This window comes from Schistocerca piceifrons, chromosome 3, assembly GCF_021461385.2.
Source record: "Schistocerca piceifrons isolate TAMUIC-IGC-003096 chromosome 3, iqSchPice1.1, whole genome shotgun sequence".
NCBI lineage: Eukaryota > Metazoa > Arthropoda > Insecta > Orthoptera > Acrididae > Schistocerca > Schistocerca piceifrons.
Window position 1 is genome coordinate 344,358,514 of NC_060140.1, and position 18,504 is coordinate 344,377,017.

Below are 18,504 nucleotides of genomic sequence, written 5' to 3' on the forward strand. Positions count from 1 at the left end.
CAATGATATTGTTAAATGAATTTGTTTACTGCCTAATGTAACGGTTGTCTGGGAAGGTATTAAACATTATCTTAAAAAAGTAATATAACTTACAACGAATGACTGTATCATCCAAGCAATCTCCGCTTGAAGACCAAAACAAACAGTCTCAAATGTGCATAAACTCTTCAAAACCTACATCCGTTGTTACTTATTACAGGTACGGTGAAAATTATACGCAGGAGCAACGAATGAAACGTAGCAATTATCATCCACCTTATTACGTAGCTGTACGGGATTTGGTTACCAGTGAGTGGTCTGAGCTTGATAAGGCATACCTGAAGAAACCTGTTGTGTGTCTTCCTCGCCGCACTGAGGCCATTATCAAGGCTAGAGAAGGTGTCATTAGCGTAATGTCTCCGGGGAGTAAGGAGTTTTTGTCCGGTGTACTTAGTTTGATTAGTAGTGCAGGCAGCTGACCTGGTCTGGCGGCGCCAGCCGGATGGTCTCGACGCGTTGTATCTGGTCACGGTGGAAGGCGAAGCCGTTGCGCAGTGCGAGCCTGCGAAGCAGCTCCATGAACGTCTGGCTGCCCACCTTGGGCACCCGGTTGAAGAACACCAGGTCAACAGCTGCGCGCCGCGTGTTGTTCAGCTGCTCCAAGTCCAGGTCTGCCTCAGACTGAAACACAATACGATGAACTACTTCAAAAACTGTGTGCGTTACTGAACTGCGACAACCATACGTAACACAGGTAACGAAAAATTGGTGTTGAACAAAGCAAACTATGCGGGAAGGAGATAAAATCTTGTTCCTACAGAGAAATCATTATAGGGAACCACAGGGATAAATCTTAGGTACACTCCTCTACCTTGTATAGGGTGATTAGCAATTAATAGCCAAAACTGATGCTGGTAAGATATACAGGGTGTTTCAAAAAGAATTCCCTGATTTTGGACATAAATAATTACGAAACATGGGACTTGCCGACAGTGAAATGTGTGTTGTTTGAATGGCTGTGGCCTAGAGTTTCAGAAAATCGCCGTTAGGTGTCAGTCAATGAGTCTTCTCAGTTTGCAGTCAGATAGAGTCCGCTCAACAGAAGACGTTCCGTGTGCTGCAGTTTACAAAGAGTGGGCAGTGATTTCGGTCCAACTGCTTTTGCATTGGTCAGCCTGCAGGCAAAAACAGTCCTCTTTGGTATCGCCAATTTGAAGAGACAAGGTGCTTGTGCAAAGGTAAGACTCCAGGTCGATCTCGCACCTTTGATGCAATGATGGAAAAAATTCAGCGGAGTCCATGAAAGGCTACTCGTAGTGGAAGCAGAGAACTGGCAATGGCTCATACGACAGTCTGGCGGCTGATAATGCGTCATTTGGTCTATAAACCATGTTGTTGTTGTTGTTGTTGTCATTGTTGTGGTCTTCAGTCCTGAGACTGGTTTGATGCAGCTCTCCATGCTACTCTATCCTGTGCAAGCTTCTTCCTCTCCCAGTACCTACTGCAATCTACATCCTTCTGAATCTGCTTGGTGTATTCATCTCTTGGTCTCCCTCTACGATTTTTACCCTCCACGCTGCCCTCCAATACTAAATTGGTGATCCCTTGATGCCTCAGAACATGTCCTACCAACCGATTCCTTCTTCTAGTCGAGTTGGGCCACAAATTTCTCTTCTCTTCAGTTCTATTCAATACTTCCTCATTACTTATGTCGTCTACCCATCCAATCTTCAGCATTCTTCTGTAACACCACATCTATAAACCATACAGAATACAATTAGTGCCAGGTCTTCGGGTTGGTGATAAAAGGAAACGGGTTGACTTCAGCAGTGGTGTACTAGAGGACATGGAAGACGATGCATTTTTACCACAGTTAATTTTCAGTGATGAAGTAACATTTAACGTTATTAGTAAAATAAATCGACATAATGCGCGCATGTGGGTACTCAGGAATCCTCATGACGTTATTGAGCACGAAAGAGACTCGGCGAAAGTGAACACTTTTTGCGCTATTTCTCGTGAAAAAGTGTACGGTCTCTTCCTTTTTTAGGAAAACACAGTGACTGGAATGAGCTGCAGAATTGGCTTCTCTCACAACTTCAGCAGGACTCCCATGACTTCATTTTTCAACAGGGTGGAGCTCCAACACACTGAAACAACAACGTCCGTCAGTTTCTCAATGACACTCTCTCAAAACTGGATAGTTCAAATGGTTCAAATGGCTCTGTTCACTATGGGACTTAACTTCTAAGGTCATCAGACCCCTAGAACTTAGAACTGCTTAAACCTAACTAACCTAAGGACGTCACACACATCCATGCCCGAGGCAGGATTCGAACCTGCGACCGTAGCGGTCTCGCGGCACTAGACTGAAGCGCCTAGAACCGCTCGGCTGGATAGTGTTCACAGGGTTTGAGACACTGCCATGCATTCTTGACCCCATAGGATTTTTTCTTGTGTGGATATGTGAAGGAACGTGTGTTCGTATCCCCTTTACCTCGTGACACAGAAGAAGTGAAGAGCAGAATAACAGCCATCAAAACTTTCATAAAAGAAGATACACTATTAGATTAGGAAATGAGACACTTATAGTAGTAAAGGAGTTTTGCTATTTGGGGAGCAAAATAACTGATGGTGGTCGAAATAGAGAGGATATAAAATGTAGACTGGCAATGGCGAGGAAAGTGCTTCTGAAGAAGAGAAATTTGCTAACATCGAGTATAGATTTAAGTGTCAGGAAATCGTTTCTGAAAGTATTTGTATAGATTGTAGCCATGTATGGAAGTGAAACATGGACGATAAATAGTTTGGACAAGAAGAGAATAGAAGCTTTCGAAATGTGGTGCTACAGAAGAATGCTGAAGATTAGATGGGTAGATCACGTAACTAATGAGGAGGTATTGAATAGGATTGGGGAGAAGAGAAGTTTGTGGCACAACTCGACTAGAAGAAGGGATCGGTTGGTAGGACATGTTCTGAGGCATCAAGGGATCACCAATTTAGTATTGGAGGGCAGCGTGGAGGGTAAAAATTTTAGAGGGAGGCCAAAAGATCAATACACTAAACAGATTCAGAAGGATGTAGGTTGCAGTAAGTACTGGGAGATGAAGACGCTTGCACAGGATAGAGTAGCATGGAGAGCTGCATCAAACCAGTCTCAGGACTGAAGAAAACAACAACATGGCAAACAACAAAATAGCAAAAACGAAAACTTTCTAGCAAACATTTGTCAGCAAATGAGTTGTTGACGAGATAACTGCGAATGTGTATTATGAGCCGCCGCTGATTTCAGTCGTTGTAAACATAATTTTGCCTTACTCGTTGCGCAGACGAAACGGCCACCTGTATGGTGTTGGATACAGAACTGAACACTGCCGATAAGTGGAAATGCAATCAAATCATGCTTAAAGGCTATATATAACGCACAGTCGTAGAAGTATACTGTTTGAATGATTTTGCAACTTCGGTTGAATTTCAGATCGGACAGTTGCAGCTCGTGCAACAATTAAAGCGGAAGATAATGGGCGGCGCCTTCAATTTGCATCACAATGCAGAAAGCACTTTAGGAGGAGCATTTTGTCTCCAAGCTATATTCCGACGAAACAACCTTCCATTTGCCTTTAGGGGTTAATCGCCACGATGTGAGTGTGGGAGCACTGAAATTGTAGCACATAAACGAGATCCGCAGAAGGTTAATGTTTTCCGTGCAGTGTCACGGACGAAGCTGCATGGACCGTTTTTATTCTGCGACAAGACTGTGAAGAGTACCTCTTACCTTGGTATGTGTAGTTGTAGTTGTTTCCGCAACTGACTGCTGAGTTCGAGAATTTCATCTTCTAACAAGATCTCAATAGAGAATCGACTTCATTGCTACCTAAACGATAAACTTCCGAATCGTTGAACAGAAACTCTTTTCTAACCTTTTTGCCATATTGTCAAAGCATTGCACCCGTAACGCCAAATGGTGCGCACAGTGCAAACTCGCTGAGTTTACGCTTCTACTCATGCATCAAGCATATTGGCGCATTTAATAGTTGCGAAAGTATAGAACTTTAAAATCTAATTAATCATTTGTGGGAGCCTTTTGTATACAGGGTGGTCCATTTATCGTGACCGGGCCAAATATCTCACGATATAAGCGTCAAACGAAAAAACTACAAAGAGCGAAACTTGTCTAGCTTGAAGGAGGAAACCAGATAGCACTATAGTTGGCCCGCTAGACGGCGCTGCCATACGTCAAACGGATATTAACTGCGTTTTTCTAAATAGGAACCCCCGTTTTTATTACATATTCGTGAAGTACATAAAGATATATGAATGTTTTAGTTGAACCACTTTTTCGCTTTGTGAAAGATGGCGCTGTAATAGTCACAAACATATGACTCACAATTTTAGGCCAACAGTTGATAACAGGTAGGTTTTTTAAATTAAAATACAGAACGTAGGTACGTTTGAACATGTTATTTCGGTTGTTCCAATGTGATACATGTACCTTTGTGAACTTATCATTTCTGAGAACGCATGCTGTTACAGGGTGATTACCTGTAAATACCACATGAATGCAATAAATGCTCAAAATGATGTCCGTCAACCTCAATGCATTTGGCAATACTTGTAACGACATTCATCTCAATAGCGAGTAGTTCGCCTTCCGTAGCGTTCGCACATGTATTGACAATGCGCTGAAGCATGTTGTCAGGCGTTGTCGGTGGACCATGATAGCAAATATCCTTCAACTTTCCCCACAGAAAGAAATCCGGGGACATCAGATACGGTGAACGTGCGGGCCATGGTATGGTGCTTCGACGACCAATCCACCTGTCATGAAATATGCTATTCGATACCGCTTCAACCGCGCGAGCTATGTGCCGGACATCCATCATGTTGGAAGTTCATCGCCATTCTGTCATGCAGTGAAACATCTTGTAGTAACATCGGTTGAACATTGCGTAGGAAATCAGCATACACTGCACCATTTAGATTGCCATCGATAAAATGGGGGCCAATTATCCTTCCTCCCATAATGCCGCGCCATACATTAACCCGCCAAGGTCGCTGATGTTCCACTTGCCGCAGCCATCGTGGATTTTCCGTTGCCCAATAGTGCATATTATGCCGATTTAGTTACCGCTGTTGGTGAATGGCGCTTCGTCGCTAAATAGAACGCGTGCAAAAAGTCTGTCATCGTCCCGTAATTTCTCTTGTGCCCAGTGGCAGAACTGTACACGACGTTCAGAATCGTCGCCATGCAATTACTGGTGCGTAGAAATATGGTACGGGTGCAATCGATGTTGATGTAGCATTCTCAACACCGACGTTTTTGAGATTCCCGATTCTCGCGCAATTTTTCTGCTTCTGATGTGCGGATTAGCCACGACAGCAGGTAAAACGCCTACTCGGGCATCATCAATTCCTGCAAGTCGTGGATGACGTTTCGCATGTGGTTGAACACTTCCTGTTTCCTTAAATAACGTAACAATACGGCGAACGGTCCGGACACTTGGATGATGTCGTCCAGGATACCAAGCAGCATGCATAGCACACGTCCGTTGGGCATTTTGATCACAATAGCCATACATCAACAGGATATCGACCTTTTCCGCAATTGGTAAACGGTCCGTTTTAACACGGGTAATGTATCACGAAGCAAATATCGTCCGCACTGGCGGAATGTTACATGATACTACGTACTTATACGTTTGTGAGTATTACAGCGCCATCTATCACAAAGAGAAATAGTGGTCCAACCAAAACATTCATATTTCTTCACGTACTACACGAATATGTAATAAAAAATGGGGGTTCTCATTTTAAAAAACGCAGTTGATCTCCGTTTGACCTATGGCAGCGCCATCTAGCGGGCCAACCATAGCGCCATCTGGGTTCCCCCTTCAAGCTAGACGAGTTTCATTCTTTATAGTTTTTTCGCTTGATTCTTATTTCGTGAGATATTTGGCCCGGTCACTATCAATGGACCATCCTGTATAGGCGACTTAGTGCTTAGCGTCAGAAGCTCCTTGAGGCTGTTCATGAATAATCCTGTTGTATGCAAAAAAAAAAAGAAAAAAAGAAAAAAAAGGGTCGGAACGGTAGAAAATTTGTAGCGAAATGCAGGGAGATCTGTAAAGATCAAAACTTGTCGCTGGGATTGACTCCCAACATAAATACTCTTAAATATAACGTATTGCTCATAAAGAGGCGAAAAGAGCCATCACACTATTGCATAACAATCACTAGAAGCAGCCACATCATTAATAACCCGGGAGTAAAGCAAACTAAGTGACTTAAAGTGGAGCGACACGATAAAAAATCGCAGGGAAGGCAGTTGCCAGACATAGTCCTTGGAAGAATCCGCAGGAAGTGTAGTCCACCTACAAATGAGGTACCTTACAAAACCCTCACTCTATGAATACTTCTATATTGTTCGTCAGTCTAGAATTCGAACTAGATAGGATTGATAGAGAAAGTAGAAAGAACCCAAAGAAGAGTTGCGCGTTTCGTCGCTGTTTCGCTTGATAAACGCGAAAATGTTGCAGAGATGGTCTGCAGCTCAAGGGGCAGATGGTACGAGAGGGGCGTTGTAAATCATGTTGTGGCTTACCATTAAAATATCGAGAGCTAAAGTTGCCAGATGTGTCAACCAATAAATATCTTTCTCTGAAGGTGAAATTGGAGAGATTCGAGCTCAGATGGAAGGTTATCAACAATCGGGAGGGGGTGGGGGAGGTGGGAGAGGAGTAAGAGTGGTACAAAAAGTACTCTCCGCCGCACATCATAATGCGTTTGCAAGTTGATTATTTTCGCAAAAGGTAGCGTACTGTCATAATCTTCTTATTTAGACGGAATCGAAGGTCGGAGGTTAAATGGCAGAGTAAAAGGCACTGACGGAAAGAAACCACAACACCAGAACATAATTAATGTAGAGTAATGAAATGTAGGAAATACATTTCTCTAGGTAGCATATTTAAGTGATTAAGATGGCAAGATCACAGTTTAATGTAAGCCCGAGATAAGCCATTGTAAATGCGTAATTCTGGAATATTAACAACCGGTGTTATCGCCAGAATGTTGAACACATGCATGCAAACATAGAGGCATTGTGTTGTACCGCTGCCGGATGTCAGTTTGTGGGATGAAGTTCCATGCCTGTTGCACTTGGTCAATACACGGGCGGTTAATGCTGCTTGGGTATGATGCTGCAGTAGTCGTCCGATGATGTTCCATATGTACTCCGTTGGAGACAGATCTGGTGACCTAGCAGGGCAAGACAACATGGAGACACTATGTAGAGCATGTTGCGTTACAACATCGTTCTGTGGGCGAGCGCTATTCTGTTGAAAATCACCCACTGGAATGTTTTTCATGAATGGTAGCACAAGAGCTCGAATAAACAGACTGACGTACAAATTTGCAGTCAGAGCACGTGGGATAGCAACGAGAGTGCTCCTGCTGTCGTACGAAATCGCACCCCACACCATAACTCCATGTGTAGATCCACTGCATCTAGCACTCTAGCATGCAGACATGTTGGTTGCAGGAGTTCAACTGACCTCCTTCTAACCAACATACGGCCATCACAGGCACCGAGGCAAAACCAGCTTTCATAAAAAATACAAAAGATTGGATTTCTCTCCAATGGGGTCTTGCTAGACACCACTAAACTCGCAAATGGCGGTGGTTTGGGGTCAGTGAAATTCATGCTATAGGATGTTTGGCTCGGAGCCGTCCTTGAAGTAACTGATTCATAACCGTTCATTGGGTCACTGTGGTGCCAACTGGTGTTCTAATCGTTGCAACAGATGCAACTACGATGCGACAGAGCCATACGCCAAACACCAAACACAATGGTGTTTCCTCTCGGTATGGCCACGTGACTGTCTCGAGCTCGGTCTTCTTGTGCCCATAAATTCTACTGACCGCCGCTGCCAGCAGTCATGTACAGTGTCTACATTCCTGGCAAGTCTTTCCGCAGTATCCAGAAGGAACATCCAGCTTCTAGTAGCCCTATTACACGACCTCGTACAAACTCAGTGAGGTGTTGATAATGGCGTCTTTGTAGCCTTAAAGGTATTCTTGACTAACATCATCTCACCGCCTCCAGTCTCAAAGAGAACTAACACTCACGACCGTTACAGCGTGCTTTCAAAGCAAATCGGATTTGCATCCTCATAGTGATGTTGCTGCTGCCACTCGTATGCGACTGGCACGAAATTTGTGTGGACATCATCTTTCAGATGTACGAGGTGCGATAATAAAGTAATGAGACTGATGTTAAAAAAATGTTGCTTACCGTTTTAGTCAAGTTTAGTGTTGCCTCTTTCAAAGTAGTTCCCTTCTGATTGCACACACTTTTTCCAGCGCTTCTGCCATTCATGGTAACATTTCTAGAACTCAACTTCTGTAATATCCTCCATGACCTTCGTCACAGCTTTTTGGACATCTTGTGTTGTTTGAAAATGGTGTCCCTTGATCGCCGTTTTGACTCTTGGAAATAGAAAAAAGTCGCACGCAGCGATATCTAGTGAATAAGGTGGCTGTGGTAGTACTGAAATTTGTTTTGAGATTAAAAGTTGCTGTACTGACAGACCAGTATGGGATGGCGCATTATCGTGATGCAGAATCCAATTATCAGCAATGTTGGCACGGACATGAAGAACTCTTTTACGAAGCCTTTATAAAATTTCTTTGTAGTAATACTGGTTAACTGTTTGACCAGGAGGCACCCACTCTTTATAAACGATTCCCTTGGAATCAAAGAAGCACACAAGCATGCATCGTCTGGGTGATCCCTTTGAGCACCACTGCGAACTTTGGCGTTTTGTCTCTGGGTCGCACTATAGAAAACAACTTTCGTCACCAGTGATAACACGGCTCAACAATTTTGGATTGATTTCCGTTTGCTCTAACAGATCGGCTGCCACATTTTTCCGTGTTTCTCGCTGCTGTGGTGGGAGATTTTTGGGGACCATTTTTGCACAAATGTTTCTCATACCAAGATCTTCAGTTATTATTAGACGAACCGTTTCTCGATTGATGTTCAGTTCTTCTGCAGTCATTTTGACGGATAATCTTCGATCAGATCGTACGAGTTCACGTACCCTGGCCAAGTTGACATCCGTCCGTGAGGTTGATGGTCGTCCACTGCGGTCTTCATTTTCAACATTCGTTCTGCCTTCACTTAACATTTTGTGCCAACAAAAAACTTGAGCTCTTGACATAACCTCCTCTCCAAAAGCCTTCTGAAGCTTACCGTAAGTTGTCGTCGCGTTTTCACCCAATTTAACGCAAAAAGAAATGGCATACAGTTGCGCAATATTATGCGGTTCTATTTCCGTGACGAGAGACACAAACACGTGTTAACTTATTACAGCACAACTCATGACTGAGCAGTTGCATCGATGTGCCGCTTCGACTAGAAGCAGCTTATAGACCAAGGTCAAAGATATTGTGCCTATGCAAGCCTGCAGGGTTGCCACATCTTGCAATGAAAATCAGTCTCATTATTTTATTGTTACACCTCGTAGAAACATGCCAAAAACTTTCGTTTATGTCGCACAACTCCTTCCTGGGGTTGCATTTTTTTTCCGTCAGTGTGCAAAGTTCCAGAGTCAAACCTCATTCGATCCTAGGATTTTTAGCGTCACTTGTCGCTTCCTTCACCTCTTGGAACTAATAACTAAGGTGAGGCCTGCCACGTTACATCGCATTTCCGGATCGAAGTCAAAGTTTAGGTTTAGTTACAACTGCCTGCGTAATTCAGTTCAGATGTCAGAGGTACGGGTCTGGCCATACCACCTTCAATACAACCATGCCTATTAAAAGTACTGCGGTGTTCTCTCCAGGTCTCAAGCTGAGGACAGTATTACTTACGTGTCTTTTAAGAGGATGTATTTCGTGGACACAGCTGTGAGCTTAATTCTGTCGTGTTGCAGCAGAATTTCCGTCGCAAATTATTGTTCTCCGTGAAACAACATTGATATTGGAGACCTTAAGTCACCTCAGCCTGCACGCAGCGTTCAAGCAGCACACCTCTTCGCCCGATCGATATGGTGAATGTTGGTAAGAGAGATGATTAGCTGCGAGTGGCCGTGAGCTGTGGGCGTCGCCTAATGGGAGTCTCCTTCCGGCCGTGCTCCCGGGCCCCGCGTCGCGTGACTGCGTAACGAACGGCACGCCTCACCTCGTAATTGTGCGGTCTGTTGCCGGCTGCGGTTTCCCAGGCTCCGCGACGACATTAATTCTGCCGTAATGAATTCAGCAGCGAACAATGGCCGCAGGACGACGCCTACTTCTGCCGACCCCGGGCTCGGCGCGACCTGCACAACCGGACCACTTGTGCTCCAGCCGCGATAGGAGCAACGTCCCAGAAACATAAAAGAACTAGTACAAAGTCAGCTGAGGACACATCACTATAATGAATTCCGCCTTGCTGAACTACTCTTTGTCGACTTCAGGTCCCTTAGAAAGGAAAAAAAAAATTAGGGTTCAAATCCCGTCGATTACGAGGTAGTTAGAGGTAGAGGTAAATCTTGGTTTGGGGAAGGAAGTCCGTCGTTTCCTTTTAATACTATTAGAGCAACACCGATATGGTTTTGTGCTGTCAGTGTTTCATGCTTTTACTATTTTAAAACAGTAATTCAGTGTTCCACTTTTGTAACTTACTGTTTAATGCTCTTTATAATTTAAATGTCCACTGGTCTATGCTCCTAATATTTTAATGGAAAAATTTACATAATTGACTGTTTGCAGTTTTAGTATAAGTCTATCTCTCTTGTTAAACCCCCAAAATTCTAACAACGTCCCTCCCCTCCCCACATTGCCTTTTTTCTGCAGCCTCACTCCGCCTCTCTCCACTTTATAATTTTGCTTTTTTATGCCGTCTACAACTCACACATCCATTGTTTTACATTTTAACGAGAATATTTATCTAATTATCATTTTTAAAATCTAGCGTAGAACCCTCTCTTGCTAAACTCATGACGCCCCTACCGCTGCCCATGCCTGCTTCCTTTTCCCTCTACCAGTCACCGTCGCAACGAATTTACCCCTCTTTTCTCCTTTCCCTCTTCCCATCTCATCTACCTACACCAGATACCAGTTTAAAACATTGACCACAGTTGCAAAACACAGTACTCTGATATGAGGTTCTGACTCAGACGTGTTGCTCACGCACTTAGGTAAATTCTACATTTATATACCATTTTGTCTACTTATTCTAAAATATTAAACTGTACATATACACTGAAGAGCCAAAGAAACTGGTACACCTGCCCGATATCGTGTAAGGCCCCCGCGAGCACGCAGAAGTGCCGCAACACGACGTGGAATGGACTCGACTAATGTCTGAAGTAGTGCTACATGGGACTGACACCATGAATCCAGCAGGGCTGTCCATAAACCCGTAAGAGTACGAGGGGTTGGAGATCTCTTCTGAACATCTCGTTGCAAGGCATCCCAGATATGCTCAATAATGTTCATGTCTGGGGAATTTGGTGGCCAGCGGAAGTGTTTAACCAGAGAAGAGTGTTCCTGGAGCCACTCTGCAGCAGTTCTGGACGTATGGGGTGTCGCATTGTCCTGCTGGAATTGCCCAAGCCTGTCGGAATGCACAATGGACATGAATGGATGCAGGCGATCAGACAGGATGCTTACGTACGTGCCGCCTGTTAGAGTCGTACCTAGATGTATCAGGGCTCCCAAATCACTCCAAATGCACACGCCCCACACCAATACAGAGCCTCCACCGGCTTGAACAGTCCCCTGCTGACATGCAGGGTCCATGGATTCATGACGTCGTCTTCATACCCGTACAAGTCCATCCGCTCGATACAATTTGAAACGAGACTCGTCCGACCAGGCAATATGTTCCCAGTCATCAACAGTCCAATGTTAGTTTTGATGGGCCCAGGCGAGGCGTGAAGCTTTGTGTCGTGAAGTCATCAAGAATACACGAGTGAGCCTTCGGCTCCAAAAGCCCATATCGATGATGTATCTTGAATTGTTCGCACGCTGACATGTTGATGGCCCAGCATTGAAATCTGCAGCAATCTGCGGAAGGGTGCACTTCTGTCACGTTGAACGATTCTCTTAAGCCGTCATTGGTCCCGATCTTGCAGGATCTTTTTCCGGCCGCAGCAATGTCGATGAATTGATGTTTTTCCGGATTCCTGGTATTCACGATACACTCGTCAAACGGTCGTACGAGAAAATCCCCACGTCATCGCTACCTCAGAGGTGTGTCCCATCGCTCGCGCGCCGGCTGTAACACCACGTTCAAACTCAATTAAATCTTGATAACCTGTCGTTGTAGCATCGGTAACCGATCTAACAACTGCGCCAGACACTTGTTGTCTTATATAGGCGTTGCCGACGGCAGCGCCGTATTGTGTCTGTGTACATGTCTCTGTATTTGAATAGGCATGCCTATACATTTTTCCTTGCCTCTTCAGTGTATAATTTTACTTTGTTTTAGATCTGAAGATGATCCAAAGAGATCATAATATGTCATACAACTAAAAGTGAACAACTGAGACTAAATAAATGAGAATTTTTAAAAATCTCGCGACGTTTGTAAGAAAACACATCCACGATAAATTGTTGGAAATAAATAAGCCCAAACGCCTCGATTCAGTGAACGTAGCGTGTATTAAAACGAGTGAAACGAGTATAATTGCAGAATTTTTTATGTGTGGTACCTTAAGAAATGCACACCTCAGTGTGTTGGTGGTTTTTCTCTGCATCAAACAGTCGTCTTAGAAACATATCACAAACCTTAGTGCCTGATGTTTTCTGCATGGTCGCAACTGCACCATTAAGTGGACTGTGCCTGCCAATATAGACTAACCGCTTGGCTTTCCACGCTTCAACATGTGACCTGCCAATTAGGGGAAATAAGGATTAATGGCTTGCTCTTGCTATATGTACTTGCGGATACTAACCACCTTAAAAACATACTGAAGTCAATTGGGTAACTTTGTACCACTTTTTACCATTTAAAAAAAATACTGCACATAAAATAAATTACAGATCACAACAGACATTGTACCATTTTACATCTATAGTTACTGCATGCTTGGAAAAGTGAAAATGTATGCTAACTAAGCTCTATTAGAGTAAAATTTCAATTTCGATGCTGGTGCAAAGTTACACTATGATTCAGAATCTCTTTAGACCAATCTCAAAAAATATAAAATAAAGAAAAAACACCTGTTGAACTAGCGCTGTTTGACTTAAATCACTAAAGCCAAAGGCTCTCTTCACAGTCAGCGCAATTAGAGGAAGTTGGAAAGACAATTGAATTACCAAATAGAAACCACAGAGTTAATAAAAGTTACTTTTAGTACGAAATAATGCCAGTAGCTGGTGCAGCAACAGAATTCAAAGTGATAAGTGGTACAAAGATACCCTGACCAGTAAAAAGTTGCCCTGATTGACTGTGCTCCCAACAGCTATAATTATCAGTCTGTAAAGGACGTAAATACTGATGAAATATTGTTCACTAGAAATATCTGCACTTATGTCCATTAATCATGCATTATCGTTGTAATCAGAGGTGCTGGAGCACAGGCTGAGAAAGCCAGAAATCTACTTAATAAGTGTTACGAAAATAATAACTAATTGAGCAGACAGCAAATAACACTTAACTCTGGAGCATGCAGATGATCTTTGGCATAAATTCTGCCGTGTTGTAGGCCACATGCTGGACAAGTGCCGTGGAAGATAGTGTGTAACGGGAAGCAACCACTACAGTACAGCAACAATTTTAGAAAATTACTAGGAAAACAAAGAAACTGAGTGGCAGATTCTAATGAATTCTGAAATAATAAATTCTGTTTCGGAACTGCTTCATCGATGCAGGCCAATTTTCGACCGTCGCAAATTCTGCCGTGTTGTAGGCCACATGCTGGACAAGTGCCGTGGAAGATAGTGTGTAACGGGAAGCAACCACTACAGTACAGCAACAATTTTAGAAAATTACTAGGAAAACAAAGAAACTGAGTGGCAGATTCTAATGAATTCTGAAATAATAAATTCTGTTTCGGAACTGCTTCATCGATGCAGGCCAATTTTCGACCGTCGCACAAATGATCCCACGAGGTGTGAAAATATGTGAACATGGATCTGAAAATGAAATTAAGTTGCAAAAAAAAAAAAGTCATTGGACTTAATAGGATGCCTGTTCGATTCTTCGATTCTATGTGAAATATGCGAAAAAAATGGTTCAAATGGCTCTGAGCACTATGGCACTTAACATCTGAGGTCATAATTCCCCTAGAACTTAGAACTACTTAAACCTAACTAATCTAAGGACATCACACACACCCATGCCCGAGGCAGGATTCGAACCTGCGACCGTAGCAGTCGCGCGGTTCCGGACTGAAGTGCCTAAAACCGCTCGGCCACCGCAGCCGGAAAATATGCGGAAACACTGGGGCTATTTATCGTATGTTGCTGGAACAACGAAGGGTGCTATACGATTACAAATCTAATCCAGAAGAAAAGTTGCACGACAGATTAGTAGAACCATATTTCCCACAGTCGTCAATAGTTTGCTGTATTAGGGACCATGTTTTGTGCATATAATGTTGATCAACCACATTTATCGGTATTGTAACTTTAAGTATTTTTATTTTATTGTTGTACTTTTAATTGAAAGCTATTTTATCTCATTACTATTGCTGTTGTTTTAAAACATCAAAAAGACAGCGCTTACGTTCTACAGCGCACGCGAACAACAATAAATTGGAATGCGTGCTAATACACTCTAACTTGAACGCTCTGTACTCATATCAACCTACTGACAGCGTATCATTACCTTCCTGAAGTCTGGGTAAAAAGTCGCGAGAAATGGATATGTGAAAGTTAATGTGGGAACCAGCTGGATCGATGTGTACGTTAGCTGCTAAACGAAGGTTAATTAGAGCATGTAAACTGTATGCGCTTTCTCGTCGAAAAGAAGTAATTTTATGGTTGAGAATGTCATCTTATGCAATTGGTGTGAATACCAAACCGAGAGAGGTGGCGCAGTGGACTCGCATTCGAGAGGACGACGGTTCAGACCCGCGTCCAGCCATCCTGATTTAGGTTTTCCGTGATTTCCCTACACCACTTCACGCAAATGCCAGGATGGTTCCTTTTAAGTGGCACGGTCGATTTCCTTCCCTATCCTTAACACAATCCGAGCTTGTGCTCCGTCTCTACTGGCCTTAATGTCGACAGGACGTTAATCACTAATCTCCTCCTCCTGCTCACCTTTGCTGAGTATCCATTAATTTTAATTTAATGCTCGAGTGTGAGATGTCTCCCATCTTAGTAGTGCAAGCATTACCGTTACATTACATTGTGCATTAACCTCAAAGACCTCTTGATGTATCTATGATTTCAGAGCTTTGTATAGCCTTTTACTGTGTAGTACAGCTTTCAACGACAGTAACTGCCACTTATTTTTCTTAGAAAATCCATTATATAAAGTGCCGCGTGCTTTAGAAGGGAATGGCCTTCCGCTAATGCCTAAGTACGAACATCATGTACAATAATGCAGCAATATCTACAGCGTACGAGATATTTAAAAAACAAGGTTTTCACCGGCCTGGCCATTTGATTGTGCATATCACTTTGGCAGAGTTTCGGTATCACCTGTGCACAGGGGTACAACTTATTAATGCAATTCGTATTCGGCCCTCTGATGTCGTCACTGTTTACCCATCCATATGATGGTGCAGCCCCCCCCGTGAACCATGGACCTTGCCGTTGGTGGGTGGGGAGGCTTGCATGCCTCAGCGATACAGATAGCCGTACCATAGGTCCAACCACAACGGAGGGGTATCTGTTGAGGGGCCAGACAAACGCTTGGTTCCTGAAGAGGGGCAGCAACCTTTTCAGTAGTTGCAGGGGCAACAGTCTGGATGATTGACTGATCTGGCCTTGTCACACTAACCAAAACAGCCTTGCTGTGCTGGTACTGCGAACGGCTGAAAGCAAGGGGAAACTACGGCCGTAATTTTTCCCGAGGGCATGCAGCTTTACTGTATGGTTAAAAGATGATGGCGTCCTCTTGGGTAAAATATTCCGGAGGTAAAATAGTCCCCCATTCGGATCTCCGGGCGGGAATTACTCAAGAGGACGTCGTTATCAGGAGAAAGAAAACAGGCGTTCTACGGATCGGAGCGTGGAATGTCAGGTAGGTTAGAAAATTTAAAAAGGGAAATGGATAGGTTAAAGTTAGATATAGTGGGAATTAGTGAAGTTCAGTGGCAGGAGGAACAAGGCTTTTCGTCAGGCGAATACAGGATTATAAATACAAAATCAAATAGGGGTAATGCAGGAGTAGCTTTAATAATGAATAAAAAAATAGGAGTGCGGGTAAGCTACTACAAACAGCATAGTGAACGCGTTATTGTGGCCAAGATAGACACGAAGCCCACGCCTACTACAGTAGTACAAGTTTATATGCCAACTAGCTCTGCAAATGACGAAGAAATTGAAGAAATGTATGATGAGATAAAAGAAATTATTCAGGTAGTGAAGGGAGACGAAAATTTAATAGTCATGGGTGATTGGAATTCGAGAGTAGGAAAAGGGAGAGAAGGAAACATAGTAGGTGAATATGGATTGGGGCTAAGAAATGAAAGACGAAGCCGCCTGGTAGAATTTTGCGCAGAGCATAACTTAATCATAGCTAACACTTGGTTCAAGAATCATGAAAGAAGGTTATATACATGGACGAACCCTGGAGATACTAGAAGATATCGGATACATTATATAATGGTAAGACAGAGATTTAGGAACCAGGTTTTAAATTGTAAGACATTTCCAGGGGCAGATGTGGACTCTGACCACAATCTATTGGTTATGAACTGTAGATTAAAACTGAATAAACTGCAAAAAGGTGGGAATTTGAGGAGATTGGACCAGGATAAACAGAAAGATCCACATCTGCTGTGTTCGGATGCAGGCTGAGTTGGCATCCCTTCGCTCCCAGCTTCAGGCAGTGTTGGCTTCGGTCACACAGCTTGAGGCTGTTGCCAATGGGCATCACTGTGGGGGTCCGGATGGGGGTTTGTCGGGGACGGCCAGCTCGTCCGACGCATCCCCCGATCGGACTACGACTGTGATTGCCCGGAATACTGCCCGCATTGAGGCTGATCCCTCACCTGTGGTAGAGTGGGAGGTCGTCTCAAGGTGTGGCAGGGGGCGAAAGACATTCCGGAGGGCTGAACGGAAGGCCTCTCCAGTTTGTCTGACGAACCGGTTTCAGGCTCTGTCTTAGGCTGATACTGATCTTCGGCCTGACATGGCTGCCTGTCCTGTTCCAGAGGTTGCCCCTCAGTCTGCAAGATCCGGGCGGTCGCAGAGGGTGGGCTTACTGGTAGTTGGGAGCTCCAACGTCAGGCGCATAATGGGGCCCCTTAGGGATATGGCAGCCAGAGAGGGGAAGAAAACCAATGTGCACTCCGTGTGCATACCGTGGGGAGTCATTCCAGATGTGGAAAGGGTCCTTCCGGATGCCATGAAGCGTACAGGGTGCACCCATCTGCAGGTGGTCGCTCATGTCGGCACCAATGATGTGTGTCGCTATGGATCGGAGGAAATCCTCTCTGGCTTCCGGCGGCTATTTGATTTGGTGAAGACTGCCAGTCTCGCTAGCGGGATGAAAGCAGAGCTCACCATCTGCAGCATCGTCGACAGGACTGACTGCGGACCTTTGGTACAGAACCGAGTGGAGGGTCTGAATCAGAGGCAGAGACGGTTGTGCGACCGTGTGGGCTGCAGATTCCTCGACTTGCGCCATAGGGTGGTGGGGTTTCGGGTTCCGCCGGATAGGTCAGGAGTCCAGTACACGCAACAAGCGGCTACACGGGTAGCAGGGGCTGTGTGGCGTGGGCTGGGCGGTTTTTTAGGTTAGATGGCCTTGGGCAAGCACAGAAAGGGCAACAGCCTCAACGGGTGTGGGGCAAAGTCAGGACATGCGGGGAGCAAGCAGCAATCGGTATTGTAATTGTAAACTGTCGAAGCTGCGTTGGTAAAGTACCGGAACTTCAAGCGCTGATAGAAAGCACCGAAGCTGAAATCGTTATCGGTACAGAAAGCTGGCTTAAGCCAGAGATAAATTCTGCCGAAATTTTTACAAAGGTACAGACGGTGTTTAGAAAGGATAGATTGCATGCAACCGGTGGTGGAGTGTTCGTCGCTGTTAGTAGTAATTTATCCTGTGGTGAAGTAGAAGTGGATAGTTCCTGTGAATTATTATGGGTGGAGCTTACACTCAACAACCGAGCTAGGTTAATAATTGGCTCCTTTTACCGACCTCCCGACTCAGCAGCATTAGTGGCAGAACAACTGAGAGAAAATTTGGAATACATTTCACATAAATTTTCTCAGCATGTTACAGTCTTAGGTGGAGATTTCAATTTACCAGATACAGACTGGGACACTCAGATGTTTAGGACCTACTGATAACAAACAGACCCGAACTTTTCGACTCTGTATGTGCAGAACAGGGAATCAGTGATCATAAGGCCGTTG

The 18,504-nt window shown here is 44.2% G+C and overlaps 1 protein-coding gene across 1 annotated transcript in view; it reads right to left on the reverse strand.

Moving 5' to 3' along the window:
- The window catches only part of LOC124788647 (heparan sulfate 2-O-sulfotransferase pipe), a 278,514-nt gene that overhangs the window by 66,583 nt on the left and 193,427 nt on the right, over nucleotides 1-18,504 (reverse strand). Inside the window, exon 4 of the mRNA XM_047255922.1 lies at nucleotides 460-660. Within this exon, the coding sequence (XP_047111878.1) occupies nucleotides 460-660 (201 nt within the window). The remainder of the gene's footprint in view (nucleotides 1-459; nucleotides 661-18,504) is intronic.